The sequence below is a fragment of the Sminthopsis crassicaudata genome, chromosome 1 (genome assembly GCF_048593235.1).
Source record: "Sminthopsis crassicaudata isolate SCR6 chromosome 1, ASM4859323v1, whole genome shotgun sequence".
NCBI classification, from domain to species: domain Eukaryota; kingdom Metazoa; phylum Chordata; class Mammalia; order Dasyuromorphia; family Dasyuridae; genus Sminthopsis; species Sminthopsis crassicaudata.
In genome coordinates, this window is record NC_133617.1 from 575,378,137 (window position 1) to 575,401,367 (window position 23,231).

At 34.1% G+C, this 23,231-nt stretch overlaps 1 protein-coding gene across 1 annotated transcript in view; it reads right to left on the reverse strand.

Annotated features, from left to right (window-relative positions):
- The window catches only part of MSH3 (mutS homolog 3), a 193,616-nt gene that overhangs the window by 160,128 nt on the left and 10,257 nt on the right, over positions 1 to 23,231 (reverse strand). The window contains exons 4-8 of the mRNA XM_074282190.1: positions 19,903 to 20,118; positions 19,256 to 19,372; positions 18,274 to 18,393; positions 16,334 to 16,477; positions 6,880 to 7,046 (exon numbers count right to left, since the gene is read on the reverse strand). Coding sequence (XP_074138291.1) covers positions 6,880 to 7,046; positions 16,334 to 16,477; positions 18,274 to 18,393; positions 19,256 to 19,372; positions 19,903 to 20,118 — 764 coding nt within the window. The remainder of the gene's footprint in view (positions 1 to 6,879; positions 7,047 to 16,333; positions 16,478 to 18,273; positions 18,394 to 19,255; positions 19,373 to 19,902; positions 20,119 to 23,231) is intronic.

The window sequence follows — 23,231 nt, forward strand, 5'->3', positions numbered from 1 at the left end:
AGGTATTATAATAAGCTATTTTTTAAAACAGTCAAAACACATTGTTTCTCGAAATAAAGTAATTTGAAGGAAAAAAAATTCATATAAAATCATGTGACTGAGTCAATCAAATGTCCTATCCTAAATATTCATTTTTAGAATACTCCCAATTAAGAGACCTTGCCACCTTTGTTTTGTTAATCAGAGATAGTTGTGAGTAAATAAGAGAGTCCACAGACCAATACTTACCTAGAAACCTAAGATCTCATTCTCAAACCTAAAAAGACCAAGCAAACTCAGAGCTATCTTAATTCTTGAAATAACTGACTTGAAGACAGTAGTACTTAGACTACAAGCTCTGAACTGTCAACGGAGAGCTTTTCATGTCTCCTGCAAACTAATGGATTGTAAAAAGTTAAATCTAAAAAAACTCAACAGGAACACAAGCATTTCAAGTGACTCCCTTGTTTCCTAGTCTTCTAGATACTTTAAGAAATGTTAACTGACTTAAGTCAAATTAGGATTCTAAGGAATAATCATAATTTTACCACAGTTACCTATTTTAATTGTACTTTAATATGCTTTTTCTAGAACAAAGAAAAACTAGGTATTGAGTCAAAGCTTCAACATTCAAGTTCAAATTACATTAAAACTTCAGCTATCTAGGAATAAATAATATATGAGAAAATTAAGTGGATTTGCCTCCAGACTTTATGAGTTTAAACATTTGCCTTGCGATCTATGGGCAAGTCACTGGGCACTCTCTGGGTTTCAGTCTTATCTGTGAAATGAGAGTATTAAATTATTTCTAAAGAACGTCTAATCTTATCCATTGTTCTGGATAAGTAAATTTTAAGATATTTTAGGATTAACTTCAAAATACTTTATAAAAATTAATTTCAAAGGAAATCTTCCTAAAAAGTGTTTAAAAAAAAAAAAAAAAACATACCTGCCTTCTTAACATTTATCAAATGCCCATTCTGTGTAAGGAAAGAAGGAAATAAGCACTTATTGACACCTATATTATGTGCCAGACATAGTGCTAAGTACTTTGCATATATACAGTCACTTAATCACAATCTTATGTTCCTTGTTAAATCATCATAACAACTTTCTTTTTTCACAGAAAGCTACTTTTATTCTACTATTTCAGAGCCAAATTCATAGCCCAAAATTGATAAGAGAAATCATTACTAATAGCTAATTATGGGAGAGATGCAGATTTTTTTCCCCAGTCTTAATCCTTGTTCAAGGCCCAGCCATGGAAGAACATAGCAGACCTGGGCCAAAAATTTGTCCTACCAATACTATCTTATCTAGGTAAATTTCTGTCCATTGTGTTACACTCAAGCAAGTTTAGCTAAAGATACTCAGTCTAGACTGCCCAAGGCGGGAGAAGGTCTGGGGGTAGATTGTCTCTTTTGTCTAAGAGCTACCTAATGTCATTCTCCCAAACTAGATTGTGGTGAGCTCATTTCTCTTTGTTAAGTCCAAATCTTTCAAACCTTTTAAACATCACAGTGATATGAGAATTCCAAACATGGTCAGATTCACTGAAAAACTTCAAAGAAAAGTGGCATGTGGAGAATATTATCATCAATTTTATTTAATGAAAATTTACAATTAAAATTAGTTTGCTTTATTTTATTTATTTAATATTTTTCCACAGTTATATTCAAAATAATTATTCTTTGTTTTTAAAATTATTGAGTTTTAAGTTCTTTCCCTTATTTCCATCTATATGCAAAACATTTCCATAAAAGTCAAATTGTGGAAAAAAAAAAAATCCCCAACCCTAATGAAAATAAAAACCCTCATGAAAATTGAAGTTAAGAAAGAGAGCATGCTTCGATCTGCAATCCGATACAATCAGTTCCTTCTCTGGGTGTGGATAGCAGGACTTTGCATCCTAAGTCCTTCAGAATAGTCATGGACCATCATACTGCTGAGAATGTAAAGTCATTCACAGCTGTGGTCCCAGAGCATCGCTATCACTTTGTATACAGTACATTTCACTTTGCTTGAGTTCATGGAGAACTTTTTGAAAACATCCTATTCATCATTTCCCACAGAACATTACATCATAAACATATACCACAGTTTAGAGTCATTTCCCTACTGATGGGCATCCCCTCAATTTCCATTTTTTTTTTTTTTTTTGCCCTGAGAAAAGAGTTGCTATGAATATAAAACTATGTTCATGTAAATAAAATGTTATGATCCTGATTCTATAGCTGAGGAAACTGAGGCAGGCAGAGTTCCAGCTACTTGTCCAGGGAAATAGAAGAGTCTAAAATCAAATTTGAGCTCTGATCTTGCTGACACTGCGTACTAAGGCGCCACCTAGTGCCCTGTCCCAGGCACACACAACTATGAAAAACAAAGGATACTCTGACTGGATTTGCAAATTTCCAGATCTGGGATTTTCCTTTTCAACTTGAGTTACTGTGACATGCTGAAAACACAGCTGTGCATGCAGATGGCCAGGGCACAGTAAGAGTGAGTACTCACCTCGGCAATGGCTTGGATCTCACTTTCTATAAACTATTCCTGTTTATTTCCCTTGTTCCTGTTCCTTTTTCAACAGATAAGTGACTCAGGGGGTAGGTGGTGTCTTTCTGGAGTAGGGATTTGAGTTCAAATCCGACTCCGGCACTGTGGCTATGTGACCCTGGGCAAGTTACTTCATCCTATTTGCCTTGGTTACTCATAAATAAAATGAGCAGAAAAAAGCAAATAGCAAACTACTCTTAATTATCTTTACTTAAGAAAACCCCAAATGGAGTCACAAAGAGTCAGGCATGACTAGAAAAAAAATTCTTTTTCATAAACAAGAAGCAATTCAAGGAGACCAATGCAGAATTTCTGACCAGTAGTACATTGATGATTTTCAACAAAATTAAAGCCTTTAAAAAAAACTGAAGCAAACTTCTCCTAAGTTGTTTTCTTTGTCTCCCAGAAAATCATGACTTTATCCACTACCATCAAACAATTATTCTTTGACCTCTCAATACCAAAATCATCAAGATTTCTACTTCACTCTCATGATACAGCATCAATATCCCCATGGCAGTTTGTATTCATTTCTCTTTCTCCACTGTCCTAAACTAGTCCATGGAAGCAAAAGGAATTAAATTCTTCTACCAATGCTTGCAACAACACAAATTGTCTCATTTGATCCTCACATTAACACAATGAGATGGGTGATATAAACTGTATTTTGCTGATGAGAATAGGAAACAGAGGTAGTATTAAGTGACTTACAGTTAGTATAAAACACCCGATTTGAATCTAAGTCTCTCCTAATTGTAAAGTCAGTGATCTTTCCACTACCATAGTGACATGACCTGAGATCATAATTTTATCTAAGTACTATTTAATACTGACCTTGATCAGAATTCCAGGCAACATTTAAAAATGCATCTTTAATATAGTAATGGGATGGAGAGTCCTATATGATACCTGTGCAACAAATGAGCTTTCATAAAATGCCTTCTTCAAGTACATTTCCTATTCTGAATAACATTTTAGTACTAGCTTAATCAGTGCACTAATAATTATGGGGTAGGAAATCTTTGTCCATTCATGCATTAAGTTGCATAATGCAACAAGTTAAAAATAATGCATGACATTTTTGAAAATTCTAAGACAGTGAAAATTTCCAGTCTCAAAAAGTTTTATTTTTCAGAAGTCTGTAGCATGTGAGTTTAAACTCTCTAGTCTGCTCAAACCTAGGAAAGAACTTAATTTACTGGCACCTGTCAAGAGAGAAATTGCCAATAACGTCAGAAGAGACTGGTTTCATCCAGGTGGTGAAACAAGTGCTATAGAAAAGCCAGGGTGTACTTTTTCAGACTTGGGGTTTTTCTGACTTTTTAGCAAGCTACATGAATTTGCATCCATAGAGTTTTAGTATATTATTCAAAAATGTTAATGCTATCTTTCTGAAAGCATACATAGCTCAATCAACTCCATTTTATCAATTAAAAAAAATTTTTTTGTCTTTTCAAAAAGAATTGGTCCAAAGTTGAGAAGGCAAACCCTCAAAGAACTATTCATATAGTATACTGCCTGCGTATTGAGCCAGGGAAGAAAGGGGGGGGAAAGGAGAGAGGAGAAAAGGAAGAAAAAAATTTAAGGCATTGTTCCTCAGATTCAAAATCCATATTTGAGAAGCCATTCCAGAAGCCATATGTGAGCCCATACTTGGTATATATCCATATTTAATAAGATACTGAGTTTAAGAATTAATAATATTTGATTCATCAGTTTTTCCTGTACTTGCTTTTCTCAATATACAATTTTTTTTTTCTCTTTTGAAAACTTTTCACATTTCAATCCTTCAACTTTCACTAGAGTTTGTCTGACTACATGGCATCAATGTAAGACAATCTTCTGTCTATACATTCCTACACAGGCTTTTTTAATTTTTCTCTTCCTTCTTCTTCACTATCAAATTTCACCTGTACCTTCACCTATTCTTTTCACCAATGGCCTTCTTCTAACTTTATTGATAAGAATGAAACCTTATGAATGAGATTCTTTGTCTCCACTCCTCTATACCAAAAAATTTCTCTCTTCTTCAACTACCTTTTCTTCTCTAGTCTGAGAAGCTATAGTGCCCCCTCTTTCTTGCCAAGACTAATCCTCTTTTATTAGCCTCTCCTATCTTCTGGAATCTTGCTTTATTCATCATCCCCACAAGTGTACCTTTAATCTCCTATTCTATACTGGTTCCTTCCCCTCTACCTATAAACATGTTCATCTGTCTCTCAAACTAGAAACAACAAAGTCTGCCACCCCTCTGGAAGTCAAAAGCAGGAATCAAAAAAAAAAAAAAAAAAAATCCAGCTCTATGAGTAAGGACCTGGCCTTAATGTACTTTATGCATGTGCACACAGACCCACAAATACACATATCAAGAACTGAGCCTATAGATATGAATAAAATAAATAAATAAATAAATATATATATATATATATATATACACACACATATATATATATATATATATATACACACACATATATATATATATATATATATATATATATATATGTATATATATGGAGAGAGAGAGAGAGAGAGAGAACACAATATTCCAAAGGGCCCAAAAAGAGGCTTGCATCTGGAATTTTGCAATCTGTCTCCATTCTTTGCCTTTTCTCTCTGAATTGCCAGAGTAATATGACAGTAACATAATGGAACAGGGTCTTCCCAGTAAGCTATGTGTCAGTCCTTTTATGTCAAAGATAGCCTCAGGACAGTCTTCTGAGTAAACTAGGCAGAGAGAGAGGGAAAACAAGGGGTCATATCTGGGACTAACCCCAGGACTTTCTGTTTTGAAGGGCATCTCCCACCTGATTTCCACTTTCCACCTCCTGACAAGCCTCTCCCAAGCTTGATCCTGCTTGCAGTAAAGTGGGTTTTCTGGGTCTCAAAAAACAAAATATGACTACCTTACATGAAGATGATCCTTAAGATAAGAACAAGAAGAGTATAGTCATCTGTCTCCCTAAACAGACCCCTATAAAACCAGTGAAAACCATTGATAAGTCTGACTTATTTTCTAGTGGTTAACATATAACATATAATGCCAGTGATTTTGAATTGATGACCAAAGATATATGAGCCCCATTCCCAATTGTATGTGCCCTTGATTCCCATCACCCTCAATTCTACCCCTTCAATTATGTTCTCTAGAACATCTATTCCATAACTTTAAAACTTGCTTTCATCTTGAATCTCTTCTTTCAATCCTTCCACCTTCTGGCTCCCTCCTGATGATATAGCATTTGTCACCCTTTTTGGCAATGGATACATTTTCACTCATAGCCCCTGATTTACTACTTATACGGGAGGAGTTAGAATATCCCTATTCCTCACTGTCATCTCTTTCTCTTCATCACTCAAGAAACTCTCTTCCTTTAAGATTTATACCATTCCAATTTTTAACAGCCAGTGCAGATTCTGGTGGCCAATACCTATCAATGGCCATGACATTCTCCTTCCTTCCTTGTTAAATTCTTGAGCATGGGTCACAAGCATTCCCTCAACCCCAATTCTTCCCCTCATAAGAGAGAATATCAGCATACATATTGATGATCCTTTAAATACTCCAACTTTCCATTCTTCAACTCCCATAATGCACTTCACTTCACCTCACACAGAGATGATTATGTCCATGCTCTTGCTATCAATCACAAGTGTTTTATTTTCATGTTTAAAACAAGGAAGAACTAAAAAACTAATACACTGAAAGTTTAACAGTTATTATAAATTATAAAATTACAAAAATTATGATTTTATATTATAGCATATAAATTATAAAAATAATTGCAACTTAAATTTCATCCTACATGTACGCATATTACTAAATTAAAAAATATATAAGTAATTTTGCAGCTTGGGAAATAAAAGAAGTTTCTGAATCATTTAAAGAAAGTACTGGCTTGGTGACTCATGAAATAGGAAATGCTATGGGGACCTCTTGTGGTAATATTTAAAGTTTTCTAAAATGTATTTTTTGATTCTTTCACAGTAAAGCTTTTATAAACAGAAAACTTCATTTTGCAAGAATGAAGCTAAACTAAAGCAAGAAAAAACCCAGTATGAACTTGAATGTTAATCAACCAGTATGGAACTTCCTATATAAAAATATTTAAAATTTATGTGAATTTGCATCTAAATAAAACTCACAGACAAAAGTTATGAAATATAAAACATAAAACTTGATACCCAAATAGGCATTTTCAAAATTAAACAAAAATTCTTTTCAGGAATGAACTTTAGATGGTTTTCATAAATTAAATGTCTACTATTAAAGAAATTTAGCTTTTAAGACAATTGACTTTAAACAACCATGACCAAATCCATTTTATTAAAAATGTAAACACACACCTGACAGACGTTATACTCCTAATGAATCTTTCCGTGTGATCAGACATCTCCGAGGGTAGAAGTAGTTCCACAGGCTGCAATTTCGAAATACGGGTCTCTAATTCTGAACGAGATACTGAATCCTGGAAACTATCAAAAACGACTTCACCAGTTGTGGGCTGCACTCCCTGAAAAACAAGTATGCCATGTCATATGGAAAATAAATAATTTGCTATGTTTAAATATTTATTAAGCACTTATTTATTATATACCAGCCTCTATCTATCATAGATTATATAAGCCTCACTATTCAAATATTTTACAAAGATACAAGAGATGTTAAAAAAAAAATAAAGTATGTCATTGATCATCATATCACAACAGCAACAACTCGGACTTATGAAAAATATAACTATTTGGACTCTACCATACATTTTCAAGGCTAATAAATCATTTCCCTCACCAACCTAATGGAAAGCATGATTTCTTTTTTAAGAAAGAATTATAATCCTGAACAGTAGCATTCTAAACTTCACTTAATAAGTGGATTTTAAAGAAAACACTTTTCTTAAAACCCATAAACACAGCTGTAATCTACTTTAGTTTCCCCTTTACCGCAAGGAGATCACCCATCCACTCTGAAAAGAGAAAAACCTTACAATCATATGATGCTGACTAGAGCAAAAGAAAAGCAGTTAAGAGAAACAAATAGCTTTACACAAAAATGAAATATTAATGTTTGAAAATAAACACATAAATTCCAAAACTAGAAACAGCTTTGCTTTGCAATTAGCCAACTGCCTGGAGCCAAGAACGTTTATGCTGGATTAGCAAAGAACAGACTTTATACTATTTAATATTGTAATATACTATATTGGTATGCTTTTTAGTTAAAGAAGAAATATTTAAAAAAAAAAAAAAACAGAAAACAAAACTGAGGAAAGAGAGAATAGTGAAGTGACCAAGAGGCAAGAATAACAAAGGATTAACAACAATCAAAGTTGCCCATCTCTGCATTTCAGATATTAATTAATTCTGCTTTTTCAGGGTCTGCTCTCATTTGTAAAAATCCAAGTTTTTGTTCTTTTTTTATTAGCATTTGTTTATTTTTAATACACATTGCTTTATAAATCATTGGGAGAGAAAAATCAAAACAAAAATCATGGGAGAAATTTGTTGGAAAAGGAAAAGGAAAAGGGAAAGGGAAAGGGAAAGGGAAAGGGAAAGGGAAAGGGAAAGGGAAAGGGAAAGGGAAAGGGAAAGGGAAAGGGAAAGGGAAAGGGAAAGGGAAAGGGAAAGGGAAAGGGAAAGGGAAAGGGAAAGGGAAAGGGAAAGGGAAAGGGAAAGGGAAAGGGAAAGGGAAAGGGAAAGGGAAAGGGAAAGGGAAAGGGAAAGGGAAAGGGAAAGGGAAAGGGAAAGGGAAAGGGAAAGGGAAAGGGAAAGGGAAAGGGAAGGGAAGGGAAGGGAAGGGAAGGGAAGGGAAGGGAAGGGAAGGAAAAGGAAGGGAAGGGAAGGGAAGGGAAGGGAAGGGAAGGGAAGGGAAGGAAAAGGAAAAGGAAAAGGAAAAGGAAAAGGAAAAGGAAAGGAAAGAAAAGAAAAAAGAAAAATGACCACAGCATGTGTTGATCTATATTCTGCCTCCTTAGATCTTTTTTGTCTATTTGGACTGCTTCAGATCACTGAACCGCTGAGAAGAAGCAAGCTATTCATAGTGGATCATCGCACATTCTTGCTATTCTTATGTACAATGTATTCCTGCTTCTGCTTCTCTTACTCAGCATCAATTCATGTAAATCTTTCCAGGCCTTTCTATAATCAGCTTGTTCATCATTTTTTATAGAACAATAATATTACATTACCTTCATTTACTACAGCTTGTTTAGCCATTCCCCAAATGATGGGCATCCACTCCTTTTCCAATTCTTTGCTACCACAAAAAGAGCTGCTACAAACATTTTTGCACATGTGGGTCCTTTTCCCTCCTTTAAGATTTCCTTGGTAATGCCTAATAATGGCACTGCTGGGTCAAAGGCTATGCACAGTTTTATAGTCTTTTAGGCATAGTTCCAGATTGCTCTCCAAAATGCTTGGATCATTTCACAACTCCACCAACTATGCATTAGTGTCCCAGTTTTCCCACATCCCCTACAACATTTATCATTATCTTTTCCTGTCATCTCAGCCAATCTAAAAGATGTGAGGTGGTACCTCAGAGTTGTTTTAATTTGCATTTCTCTAATTAATAGCAATTTAGAGCATTTTTCATGTAACTATAGATGGCTTTAATTTTGTCATCTGAAATTGTCTGTTCATGTCTTTTTACCACTTATAAACTGGGAAATGACTTGTATTGTTATAAATTTGACATGTTTGTTTTTCAAGTATTTTTTAGCTATAAGTCTGTAATCTTTAAAGTATAGATTGTATACATATCAATATTTGTTGCTTGAGCATCAGTCAAACCAGGAAGTGACAATAAGCTACAACACAGTAAGCTGTGTCATACTTTATTGTCTTATGAATTCTGTGAACTTGCTACCCAAAATAAACTTCAAGCACAAAATACACTGACATTTTCTCATTTGGGCAACCAAGTGTCCTCCCAGCATCATAGAAAATTTTTGTAGGAATTCATGCTCATCCCAATTTTCATAGACCCAGAACATGAACAGAGATCCTTTGACTTCAAATCCAATATTTTTTTCACACAATTCCACACAGCCTCCCTGCCTCCTGCTAAGGAGTAAACTAACCAGCAAACCTAATACTAAGGGCACTGTCCTCTATTGTGCTTCTTAGGGTTAATTTCTAACAAATATATAGGATTTTAGCAAACCTAAATCATCATTATCATTACTTTTACTATTCACATGAGGGCCAATAACCTAACCAATACCTAACTGTGAGCTACTATATTGGTCCTGACTCATTAGGTCCTGACAGCCATTCCAAAACAAATGCTATGTTGAGCCATTTAAGAAATAGCCTAATGGTAAAGCAAACATCATTCCCTGATTTGACATAAGCAGAATAAAGAACAAACTCTTAATAGAAAGACATTTTGAAGACAGTTGTGAACATTTTAAAAGGCAGAAGAGACAAGCATAACTTCCTGCCTGGTCAAAAGATCTCAACTGTGCATAATATACCTCTGAGCTTATGACTCTAATTGTTCTAAATGATCCTAAATGGGCAGATTTCCACAAATGAGGCAGATTATGTATTTCAGCACTTTCATAGGTCTGTGATTTCTTTAGCATGGGTGGATACTCCTGATTATTAAAAGCAGAGTGAACAAGGCCCAGAACATTAGAAGACAGTTACTAGACTGTATAATAATGGGGAATTTGTTTAACACTTATCAAGATCCCAAGATGCTCCATCCTTTTAACAGCAGTATTCTCCCAATGCTATATCAGATGGATAAAAATCATTCAAGTGCATGATCTCAAAAGAGCAAGAATTAATAACCCAAAGTAATATAAAGTTATAGACATGAGAACATCAGTAAGGTATAGCATCTTATCAAAGATAGTATACATGTAAGAAGTAGCATGAAAAAGAATGTGTATAACCCAAAAAGAAGGTAGCCAATCAGTGAGAGACAAGATGGACAACCTGAGTGTTATGTTAGTTAGGCAAGGCGGGCAGACTCAGGACCTCTGATTTCCTTGGTAAAGGGGATCTTCCAAGAAGGAAATTCCCATTAACTTTTTTATCTTCTTAATCTCTTCTCTCCAACTTAAAGATCTAGAGAGGTGCCTAGAACTGTAACTTTTAAATGACCAAGAACATGTAGCTAGTACATGTAGGAGGGAGGATTCCATTCCTTTAGTTAAATCTTCTGTGGTCCTTCTGAAAACTTTTTGTTATTTGTGATAGCTAGAAGAATACCCTAGCTATTTAATAGGATTTTTTCATGCTATATGGCCCATACATTTCCTTTTCCATGCACACATCTTTCTTGATGATGTTCCTTACAATTTTGGGGAGGAAAGTTTCATAGCCTATGCAAGGCCAACATGCATTATTCCATCTGAAAATATCTTAAAGATTATGACTAGTTAATTCTCACACCAGACACTCCACAGGCATATTTAAATCACAAGTGACTCTTCACATTTTATGACTGTTCACTCTTCAATCATCTTCCTGCACAATGCAAATCAATGTGTGCTCTGAACCAAAGCTTCTAAAACTGTGGACAATGAATGAGGGGAGGGGTGTGGAATTAAGATTTATTCTTAGTTGTTGGATCTTTATACCTATTTTAAATACCTATACAACCAGGATCACATAAAAATATCTTGGGTGAAAAGAGGTCACAAGGAGGAAAAGTTTAAGAAGCTCTCTTCTAAACTAGTCTTGACCATAGTTATGTCTCTCTCCTTGGAGATTAACTGGGAAGTCCTGGAGCATAACAAGATTATACCTTGTTGGGGCACAGTAGATAGAGTACCAGCTCTGAAGTCAGGAGGACCTGAGTTCAAATCTCACCTCAGACAACATTTTCTAGCTGTCTGATCCTTGGCAAATCACTTAATCCCAATTGACTCAGAAAAAAAAAAAAAATCTTATTAGGGATTTTGTAGAATTTGTATTTAAGTGCAAGTTGGAAGAAATTAACTATAAGGTCTCCAAATATGAGATTCTATTTAACATTTGTAGAACACAGGTTCTAAGTTCTTTCAGCTTTATTTTGGCAATGATTTTACAATGATCTCTCTAAATAATAGTAATGGAGGGAGTTAATGTCTTTACTTTTTTTCATCTCCTAATTTTGGACACAACTTGTTCTAATAGATCTAGTCTAGTGTTTCTTCTCTCTATCTTTATCCTTTCTTTGAATTTTGCTTATTTTGATCTGTGTTTAACTGGGCTAATGATCCAATTACACACGGACAACTGATTCTGAAATGGGTATGGAAAGAAATGCAAATTAAAATAACTCTGAGATATCACCACAAACTGATCAGACTGATAAATATGACTGAAAAGGGGAAATGAAAATGCTAAAAGGGATGTGGAAAAATTGAGATACTAACACAGAGCTGTGAATTGACCCAATTATTCTGGACAAAATTTGGAGCTATACCCAAAGGGCTATAAAACTATGCATTTTTTGACCCAGCAATGTCACTATTAGGTCTATCTCAAGAGAAAAGGATCAATTTATATAAAAATATTTATAGCAGCTCTTTTTGTGGTGACAAAGAATTGGAAAATTAAGAGAATGACCATCAACTGGAGAAGAGCTGAACAAGATGTGGTAGGTGACTGTGATGGAATACTATTGCATCATAAGAAAATGACAAACAAGATCCTTTCAGAAAAACCTGGACTTACATATGAACTATGAAGTGAAAGGAACTAGGAGAACATTGTACACAGTAACAACAAATTTTAGTATGAAGACCAACTGTGAATCACTTAGCTCTTTCTCAACAATTCAATAATCTAAGATAATTCCAAAGGACTTATGATGAAAAATGAGATCAACCCCCAGAGAAAAAAACTGATGGAGTCAAAATGCAAATCAAAGTATATTTTTTTGTAGAAGGCCGGAAACAGAGAAGTTGAACATCTTTCAGAAATTGATAGGCAATATCCAATGGATGTATCCAGTATTAGGCTTGATTATCTATCAATTACAACCATTATATGACATTTTAGGGGAGACAGTGCTATAAACTCACTACACCAGCTTACAAAAGAAGCTCAAGAGGCTTTGAGACAAGTTGAACTGGCTTTATCCAATGTGGTTGAAAGAGTCACTCAAAAACCCTTGGAAATAGCAGTTTTACTACAAAAGAGGCACCCACAGCAGTCCTTCATCAAGGAGATAGTGTGATAGAGTGGATGAACCTCCCAGCACAGCCAGAATAAAGCCTTACTCCTTACCCAGTGCTTGTGGCTAGAATTTTATTAAAGGCCATTAAGCGAATAGCACAATTATCTGGGATAAGACCTGGCAAGATATACACCTTTTATTCCAATGCACAAATTAACATATGCTGTGAAACCATCCCAGAGTGGAAAAATTTATTGGCCACGGCTCCATATTTTACACATGGGTCTCCATTAAAGATAACCCAGCTATTTACATAATTGGCAATGGATTTTTGAAGAAAGGTTTCTAAGGTTCCTCTTAAAAGACCAATTATCTTTACAGATGCATCCAAACATAACATTTGTACTATACACTCTTGTGACTTAACTATAAGGAAAATAGTTAGAACTCCTTTTCAGTCCACTCAACAGAATGAATTGTATACAATCATTCTAACTCTTACTTATTATCCAGGAGATGTTAAGTATAATATCTGATTTGGCTATTAAGTAGATGTGGTACAAAGAATGCCCAGCCCAAATAAAATTTGTAGCCTCTAATATATATCAGCTCTTTAAGGAATTTCAAGAGCAAGTGAGAAAGCATCAAGGTAAGATTTATATCTTGCATGTCCACTTTCATAGTGGCCTTCCAAGTCCTATTTTTGATGGAAATTCAAAGGCAGATAGCCTTATAACTAAGTTGGCCAATACTCCTTTATTTCAAGCAGCCCAAGAATCTCATTCTAAGTATCATCAGGCTGCTCAAGCTTTACATTTGCAGTTTGGGATAACAAAAGAGGAAGCTAGGAGCATCGTAAAAGATTGCACAGCTTGCCTTTCTTTCCACGCTCTTATGCTCCCTCTACGGGAAAACCCTCGTGGTTTGAGACCCAATGAAATTTGGCAAATGGATGTGATCCATTATAAATCTTTTTGGTCGTCTATCTTTTATCCATCTTTTATCCACCTTTTCAGGTTTTACTTTTGCAATACCAGCAGCAAAAGAGACAGCCTGAGTAGCCACTGAATTCCTTATACAAGCTTTTGCAATTATGAGTGTGCCACAAACAATAAAAACAGATATTGGACCTGCATGTACTGGTAAACTTTTGCACAGTATAAGATTTTACACACCACTAGCATACCTATTAATCCTTAAGGACAGGCAATAGTAGAAAGGACAAATAGAGACATCAAGACGCTTCTCCAAAAACAAAAGAGGGAGCCACAGGTAATCCTAAAGAATTTAAATCTCCAGGTGATATGGACAGACCAAGAAAGTGGTGAATAGAAGGGACCAGATAGGTTAACTGCTTGGGGGAGAGAGTTTCCTTATATCACTACAGATGGAGAAGAAATCAGATGGGTGCCAACAAGCCTTGTCCATCAGAGAGAGACAGAAAAAGGAGAAGACCCTTGAAACAAAGGAAAAGACCCAAGAAATATTAGATGGTTCCATCTATGTGTGCCACTGAAAAAGCATGATTATGGCAATTGACTCATGAACATCAAAAATTAATGATGAGACTGTTGTAGGAATTATTGGATTCCCTGACACATGAAGTAATGGACAATAGATTGGTTTTGGAATATTTCTAAGACATATGGATATGTATAATTCTCATGTTGAATCATGTTGTTCATTACAATATTACTAGTCTGTATTATATTACTATGTGCTTGTGTAATACCTCCCATGCTGATGGATTTAAGTACATCTGTTTCAAGTAAGACCCTTCAGTCCAGAGGAAACCTGATAACAATATCTGGTTTGGTGTTCTCACTCCCCTGAGAAGTCAGGGAGGACGTGATCACCTGTTTTTTGACGTTTTCACCTCTCTTCCTGAGAAGTCAGGGAGGGAATAACCACTTGTGTTCTAAAACAAAAGAAAGTGGGAGATGTAGAGGGCCAGAACTCTGGAGATGTATACTTGAAATAAGGATACTTACAACAAGGTATTAACTCAGTGGAATTGATGAGATGATGGTTCTCTAGTTCACATATATTTAGTTTTTAGTATGGTGATGTAATGGTTCTCTAGTTCACACACATTTAGTGTGCTATAATAATGTAATCATACTGAGTTATTTAAGAGCTGAGAGGACTGGATACAGACACGTTCCATCTTTGACTATCCTCCTGATTGTTCCCCTGCCTTCTGCACTCCTCCACTAAGATCAAGACTGAATTGTGAAGGAGACAAAAAGACTTTAGACTCTGTTCCTGTCCATCCTCATAGTGACTATCCTGCTGAGGTCCGGAGGACATCCAGAAAGCTAGCCTGGACATTACACTTTTTAAAGTTTTTATTGTTTTTGGGGGGAAGAGGAGATATTGTGTGCATTTTCTTTTGCAACACTTCTAAGATGGAAATATGTTTTGCATATCTATACATGTCTAATCTATATCAAATTGCTTGCTGTCTCAGGATGGGAGAAGGTAAAAAGGAAGAAAGAGAATCTGGAGATGAAAACTTAAAAAAAGAAAGTTTCAAAGTTTTTTTCCACATATAATTTGAAAAACATAAAATAGGAAATCTTTCAAATTAAAAAAAATTAAATGGCCATGAATGCCAGTCATTTTCTAACTATTAAGATATAGTCAATTTGATTATTCAAAATGGTGTTATTCAGCACTTGCCTTCCAACTCTTTTCTTAAAAAAGTATTCATAACAAAGAAATCTATGTCTGAATCCTGAAGCTAAAATTTATAACAAAATTTTCACTATCTTCCCACATTCATCTCATAATGAAGTAAATGATTATCAACGTACACACTGAATAGAAGTTACGTTCTTCACACGATTTCTTAGCTTCTGCAATGGATTATTTTCATAATGACATGTACATTTATATTCATTTTGAGCATTGACTGGCAAAATGATCAAGTATTCTATGAAATAACATTTCTTTTACTTTTGGATTCCTAAATTCTCATCTCAGAAGAAAGTCATGAGTCATGATATAATAACATTGTCAACTTCATTTACAACAAGAATATCATTATAGGTATATAATCCAATTCCTTTAGCCCCTGGCCAAGAAAGGAGGCATCAGAAGAAGACTTTAGTGTATAACATATATACCACACTTAAACTGACTGGAAAAGATTAGGAAAATAAAGCTGTATAAATTTTATCTGTAAGGCAGATTAAAACTTTCCTTTAATGAATTTAATCCTTTTCTGTCTCAAAAACTTTCCTTTAATGAATTTAATCCTTTTCTGCCTCACCTATTTTTCCAAATTTAGGCATTATATCCCCATAGTTACCCTCAATGATTAACACACAATTATTTACCTATGCAAGCTATACATACAATGGACTTATTGAATTTATAAAACACGACTTCATTGTCACTGTTAAATATTTTCATTCTGCTCTCCTAAAGTATCATATATGTGTGTCCATATAAGTATATCCATCTTAAACTGTAAAACTGTAGAGAACAAAATCTGACTTAGTGAAGTTTCTATAATAATTCCATAAAATGGCAATCACAATGAAGCATATAATAGGAACACATTTACATTAATGATGAATCAGAAAAATATTTTGGCATCATATCAGTTGCATACACTATGACAAGTTTATAGTAAATCTTTATCTATATACATTCATATTTTACCCAAATATTACGTACCACAATGCCAATTGTGATATTCCCCTTTTGTTTATCTTTCATATTTTCTTTATTTTCACAGATGCACAGAAGATAATTGTTAGATGTGTCACTTGTTATTTCTTCAACATTTACAGGATCATCTAACTTGATCAAAGGATTCACATTTAATAATTATTTAAGGAAATAAAATTGATTTGTTCAATTCCTACTAATAACAGCAAATCTACTATCTATTCTCTCCATTAAGAAAGCTGGTCAGTTATCCATACTTTTTAACTTCACTCTCATATAGCTTTATATCTCATGTTTAGGTAGCATCCAATCTGATTTACTTTTACTCTAAGTTCATAAGATTATAGATTTAGAGCTAAAAGGGACCTGAAAGGTCATGGGATATTTACCCCTCACTTTATAAGTGAGTAAACTAAAATGAAAATGATTGGCCCAAGGTCAACCAGGTAATAAGTAGAAGAGTAGAGATTTACACCAAGACCCTTTGACTGCCTCTAGTGTTCCCTCTAGAACTGCAAAAAGTTTTAACTAAGTACTTCCCAGTTCTATTATTCTATAATTCTAAGTTTCAACTTATCTAAATTCTGCTATAGCAGAATATGCTATAGCATAGAAACAATGTCCTCAAAATAGTCTATCTTCCTATTTACAGAGTATTTTATATATATATGTATGTATGTATATATATGTTTATATATATATGTGTATATATATATATATGTGTGTGTGTGTGTATATATATATATATATATATATATATATATATATATATATATATATATATATATATATATATGTGTGTGTGTATATATATATATATATATATATATATATATATCTGTGGATACTCCAATAATTATCACTGATCTTCCTGAGTTATGTTACTGAGGTCTAAGCCGCCATCATAAAATTAATGCCAAAAGTAAAAGCACAAATACATCAAAGCAACCAAGACACAATATAAGTAATCTTCCTCTTAACCTTAAAATACTCAGTAACTGACAAGGAAAAAAATGAGGAAAATTGAAAAGAAGTAGAAAGAAATGGAAAAATATAAAATAGAGACTGAGTACAAAAGAGAAGATAACTAAAAGAATAGATGGAAGAATTCAATTAAGACCTCAATTGGTACATTTTTAAGAAAAAACTCCCTTTAACAAAAATTGGCCTGAGTTTTGAGGGAAATGAAAGAAATTCTAAAAATGATGGGAAAAGCAGCAGCTATCTATGTAGGAGGCAGTTATGCAATCTAATGCATAAGAATCTTATAGATGGATTTCAGTCCAGATTCAGCAGATGAGGCAGGTGAATGGATAATTGAGATGAATGTGCAACACATGTGTCTGTGTTGGTGCTAAGTGGAGAAGGGGGAAGGATGTGGGAGATCTTTAGGTATATGTATGTGTATTTATAACATATACAATATACATATGTAGTATATTTATATATAAGAATATAACAAAATAGGCCAAGAAAGCTGGAAATACTTGCTCAAGTAACAGAGAAAGTACAGCAACAAAAAAGATATGGCAAAAAGAGAAGCTCAAAGTCCTGTTACAGAGTCCTATACATCTCATATTATTTCTACCTTTGGAAATGAAGTCTCTGATAACAAAATCTGTCCCTAAAACAGTCTCTCCAATAATAGATATATCATAACATAATCACATCATTACTAAAAAAATAAAAGATATTAATGAACTATCACTGTCTTCTAGCAAGCTATTTCCAAAATTTTATTTTCTCAATCCTAATTCAATTGATTATTTTCCCCCCATTCATCTTCCATCACATCATTACAGCACATACCCATATTTTGATATCTTGCTATGTCAAAAAGTATCAACTTGAAAGAAAGGAGATTATATAAAACCTTCTTAAAAAAAAAAAAATCTACAAAAAGTATTAGGAACTTTTAAAAGCTAAATTATCAACTCCAAAAGGATATCTTCTCCAATAAGTGTAGACTTAGTATAAAGAGCAGTCAATTTTCGAGTAAATAGAGAACTTTTATTCTCTCCAATAGCCTTCAGTGCTGCAGTTTCAGTTTGCTTGACTACTCCCACCTGTAAAAGAATATGCCATAAAAAATTTAAAATCAAGTGTCAGACTTTAAAATACTTACTTTTTAAACTTGAGAGGCTAATTTGTGCATGCTGAATATAGAGGATGTAATACATTACTAATACGGAAAGAATAATAGTAATAGTATTAAATGGAAATAGCTTAATAGTTTATCCAGACTACCTGCCATCTAGGGGAGGGGGTATCTGGAACAGAAAGTTTTGTAAGGGTCAATGTTGAAAAAAATTTTTAAAAATTAAAAAAAAAAATTTAAAAAAGAAAAGAAAAAAATTACCAATGCATATGTTTTATAAATAAAATGATATAATAAAAAAATTAAAATTTTTTTAAAAAGAAGTTTATGCAGACAAATTGTTTAGAATTGTTTTGCCACATATGTTAATGTTGTCATTGTTCAGTCATTTTCAGTCATGTTTGATTCTTTGTGACCCCATTTAGGATATTCTTGGCAAAGTTTTGAAGTGGTTTGCCATCTTCTCTTCCAGTTCATTTTACAGATGAAAAAATTGAAGCAAATAGAATTAAGTGATTTGCCCAAAGTCACACAACTAATAAGTGTCTAAGGCCACATTTGAACTCAGGTCTTCCTAACTCCAGACCCACTGTTCTATCTACTCCACCACCTAGTTGGATTTTTGCATTTAACTGCATTTTAAAAAAATGAATTGACCAAAATATAACCCAATGAGAACAGAGTACCAAGAAAAACCCAGAAAAACAAATTTCTCCCAAATGTCAAAATACAAATCTGAAAGCTTTCCAATTTCATTAGAAAGACTCATTTTTTTCCTAATGTCAAGAACTGCCATGCTCATTTACCAACCAACCAAAGCTAACACTTACCTTATGTCCTTTTGCCACAAGACGGCGTACATGAACAAAAAGTCTGTGAGTTGGTATGCTTGCTGTCATAAAGTTATGATCTAAATGACAATATATGTTGAGTTCCCGTGCTGCAATCTGCAAAATACGAATAAAAATACATACAAACTCACTAAATTCATAACCTTATTTTCCTGTGCAGAATCCTATACTTTACTCCCTTTTTGCAAAATATAACTGCTAGACTTTAAGGATCAGCAAATGAATCTGAAAGCTTTTTATAAAAAGATACATAACAGGATTCTTTTCTTTATCTTCCAAATCTATCAAAACAGTGCTGTATTTGCCTGCAAGATTACTCTTTAGCCAAGGATGAAGGCAGTCAGAAACAAAAACAAATTTGCACATTATATATATATATATATATATATGTATATGATTTAAAAAAAAAACCCTCATCCATTTCTGAATTACTTTTTCAACATAAAAACAAAAAGTAAATAGGTACATTTTAAGGGCTTGAGAAGATTCACTTTTCCTAGCTAGCTGAAAATAATCTCATCAAGTCAGAAATATGAAACAAAAATTTTAGAAAATGCTATAAGCTACAATTTATATGCTACCAAATAAGAAAAGTAAATCTAAAATATTTGAAAGAAGCAATTTACCTCTGCATCTTCTCCAAAGAACCTATATTTGTATCCACATTCAATACACAAGATGGCATCTTTATGTTGCTCTTTCATTTCTAGGTATTGCAGTTCTAATGGGGTATAAATGCTTTTGGTTCTTCTATTAGTAGGTTTGGGCTCAGATGTACTCTGTAGGCTTTCATGATTTTTATTTGATAATGAAAAATGAGCAAGACCAAAAAGTGATCCTCCCTGTCAAGAAAAAGTTCTTAAGAAAAATTAAAGTATATAACCATATCTTACACATCATTTAATTGTTTAATCAAATTATTCCACTTCTTCAATTCAGCACATTCTTGGTTTACATTAGAATCCCCATCAAAGAATTCCTAAAAGAAACTACAAGAAAAAAATCAGATTTAAAAAAAAAAAAAAAAAAAAAGCATAATGGGATGCCACAGGGCCATCCTTAGCCTATTTCTGTTTAACATTTTTATTTTTATTAAGAACTTAATTAAAGACATAGATTATATACATATCAACTTTTCAGAAGTCAAACCAAATTTGCAAAAGAATAATCAGATAGCAAATGACAAACTCAAGACTCACAAACATTTCATCAGGCTAAAGCAAAAAGCCAAGTCTAATAAACTGAAAGTTGATATGTTAAGAATTAATAGCTAAAAGAGTCGTAAGCAGCCAACTAAACCAACTCAGATCTGAAAAAGAATCTCCACTCTAAGACACCCTAAAATGGTTATTCAGTCTTTACTTAAATACATGCAGTTAAGAGAAAACTTCCTAAAACAGCCTGTGAAACTTATAGATAGTTTTGTTACAAAATATCAAGCTTCATTTTGCCCCTTTCAAACTTCTGGCATGCTTCTGAAGCCAAACATGATAAATTTGAACTTTTTTCCATTAAGAAAATTATTGAAATATTTGAGGACAGTACTTGATGGCTACCCCAAGTCTTCACCAGTCTAAACAACTCCAGTTCCTTCAAGAGATCCTCAGACAATACAGCCTCTAAATCCCTTACCAAACTGGTTGCCAAAGGATTCAATTCAAGAGAGAATTTTTTTTTTTTAAATCAAACACATATGTATTGGCTGTGACAATGATCAAAAGCTGTTAGCAAACTGCAACTTTAATGTGAACCAACAGTGTGTGTGCAGTGACAACAAAAATACCAATGTAACCTTAAGAGCCTATCAGACAACTTACTAGGTACAAGAACAACATAGGAAAAACTTAACAGTTTCTGCCCTCAAGAACTTAGTTTTTATTGGGGGCAAAAGTAATAACCTGTCCATAAAAAGTGTGTGTGTGTGTGCGCGCCTGTGCACACGTGCACACTTGTGTCCTAAAGCAGGTGGCCCTTGAAAGAATCTTGGGAGTCTGGGATGCAGAGGTGAGTAGGGAGGGTTCTTCATTCAGGCCTTGTGCATAAATCCAGGTATCACAGTTTAGAAACAGCACCCACAAGCTAACTAAAGGAGGATAAATAAGGATGGCAAGATGTTATGAAGGAACCAGAATAGAGAAGACCTAAAAGGGAAGGGGACATAGAGAGAAGAGAGGCTGTGGACATGAAAGAAACCCTTCTAACATGTAAATATTTATTTTGCTTGACTCAGGCAAGGAATTAAGACTTATTTAACTCCAGATATAAAAACTAACAGCACTGAAGAATACAATACATCAAATTCAACAAACATTTATTAGCACATGCTATGTGGGAGGCTCTGTGCAAAGCACTAAAAGCTGCAGACACAGCTAATTCTATCTAATACTAGACAATATTTACTAAGAAAATTATTCAAAAATGAAATGGGCTGCCTGGGTGAGCTCTACATTACTACAGATATTCAAGAAGTTGGTTAACTATTCATCAGCCATGTTTCAAAAAGGATTTCTGTTCAGACACAGAAATCCAAGAATTTCTGGGATTTCTTCCAACTCTCAGATACTATGATTCTTTGAACAACACTGGTCAATGGGACAAAAAGTGATGTTCAGTAATTTTTCAGTCATATTTGACTTCATAATCCTATTTGGGGTTTTCTTGGTAGAGATAGTGGAGTGGTTCGCCATTTTCTTTTCCAGCTCTTTTTAGAGATAAGAAACTGAGGCAAACAGTGAATTGTCTAGGGTCACACAGATTGTAAGTGTCTGAGGCTGAATTTGAACTCAGAAAGATGTCTTCTTGACCCCAAGTCACTAAAGCTTGTTCACTATACCACCTAAATTTCAAATACTCTTAACTCTCTCTGTGAGAATTGAACGGGGGGTCTGGTTTCCAGTTACAAAAACAAAATTGGAGAGCTACAGAAAAATGAGGTGAAGCATAGGAAATGGAGGTGGACAGGTATGGAGGTAGAAAAAGGAAACAAAACTAATAAAAGGAAATTAGTCAGGGGTGGGGGATTCAGAGTTGAAAACAGAAGAAAAATGTACTCAGAGGTTTTCAGAATTTTAGATTTAGAATTTAGAATAAGAAAACACATTGCAAAATATAATTAGAGTTGGGGATTTGGAAGGAAAGTGTGGAAATATGATCAGAGAAGACTTAAACTCACAAGGGGAATCAGGCTCTTCAGATATACCATAATCTTTGTAGTAGTCAGTCATTGAGGAATCAGAGGAAGAACTGAACTATATCCAAACAAGGTGAACATCAAGGAAAAGTATAATAATATAATCAGGGGGTAGAGATTCATGCTCACTTAGGGGGCAAAAGGAGGGATTAGGCCCTCCAGAGAGGTTGTGACCTCAGTGTTACTCAGTCAATGTGAAATCTGGGTAAGGACTTGAATATGAAATATTAACAAAACTATGTCTATTGATCCTAAGAGTTCATATTCTATAGGATGCCCACTTTTGCAGTTGTGTAATTAAAGACTTTAAACTTCACTTCTCTCAAGTTCAATAGAGTTATTTCTCACTTCTCTGAGCCAGTAGTCTGTCTGTGTTCAGAGAAGGGGCTTTCTATCAAAAGAATAGGACAAGGGATATGGATAAAGTGAATTGAAAGGTAGAGTGGGATGAAGGGACAAGAGAAAGCTAGACAAAATGCTTCAGGGAAATATGGGAAAGAATACTATCAGCAGGGCAAAAGAGAAAGAAGCTGAATGAAACCCTAAAAAGAAAAGGAAGATTCTGAAATTCTGATGAGGAAATGCACTCCAGGAATAGGAGGTGAGAACTATGTTGATACATAGAGGTCCTTTAACTGTTTGAATACTCTACATAACTTGGCTCTAAAGAATGAAAGAAAACTTTCTAAAAGGATAAACTCTGCAAGGGAGGGGATATGGCACATCCTCAAATCCAAATTCATACCAAGTTTTTAACTTTAAATG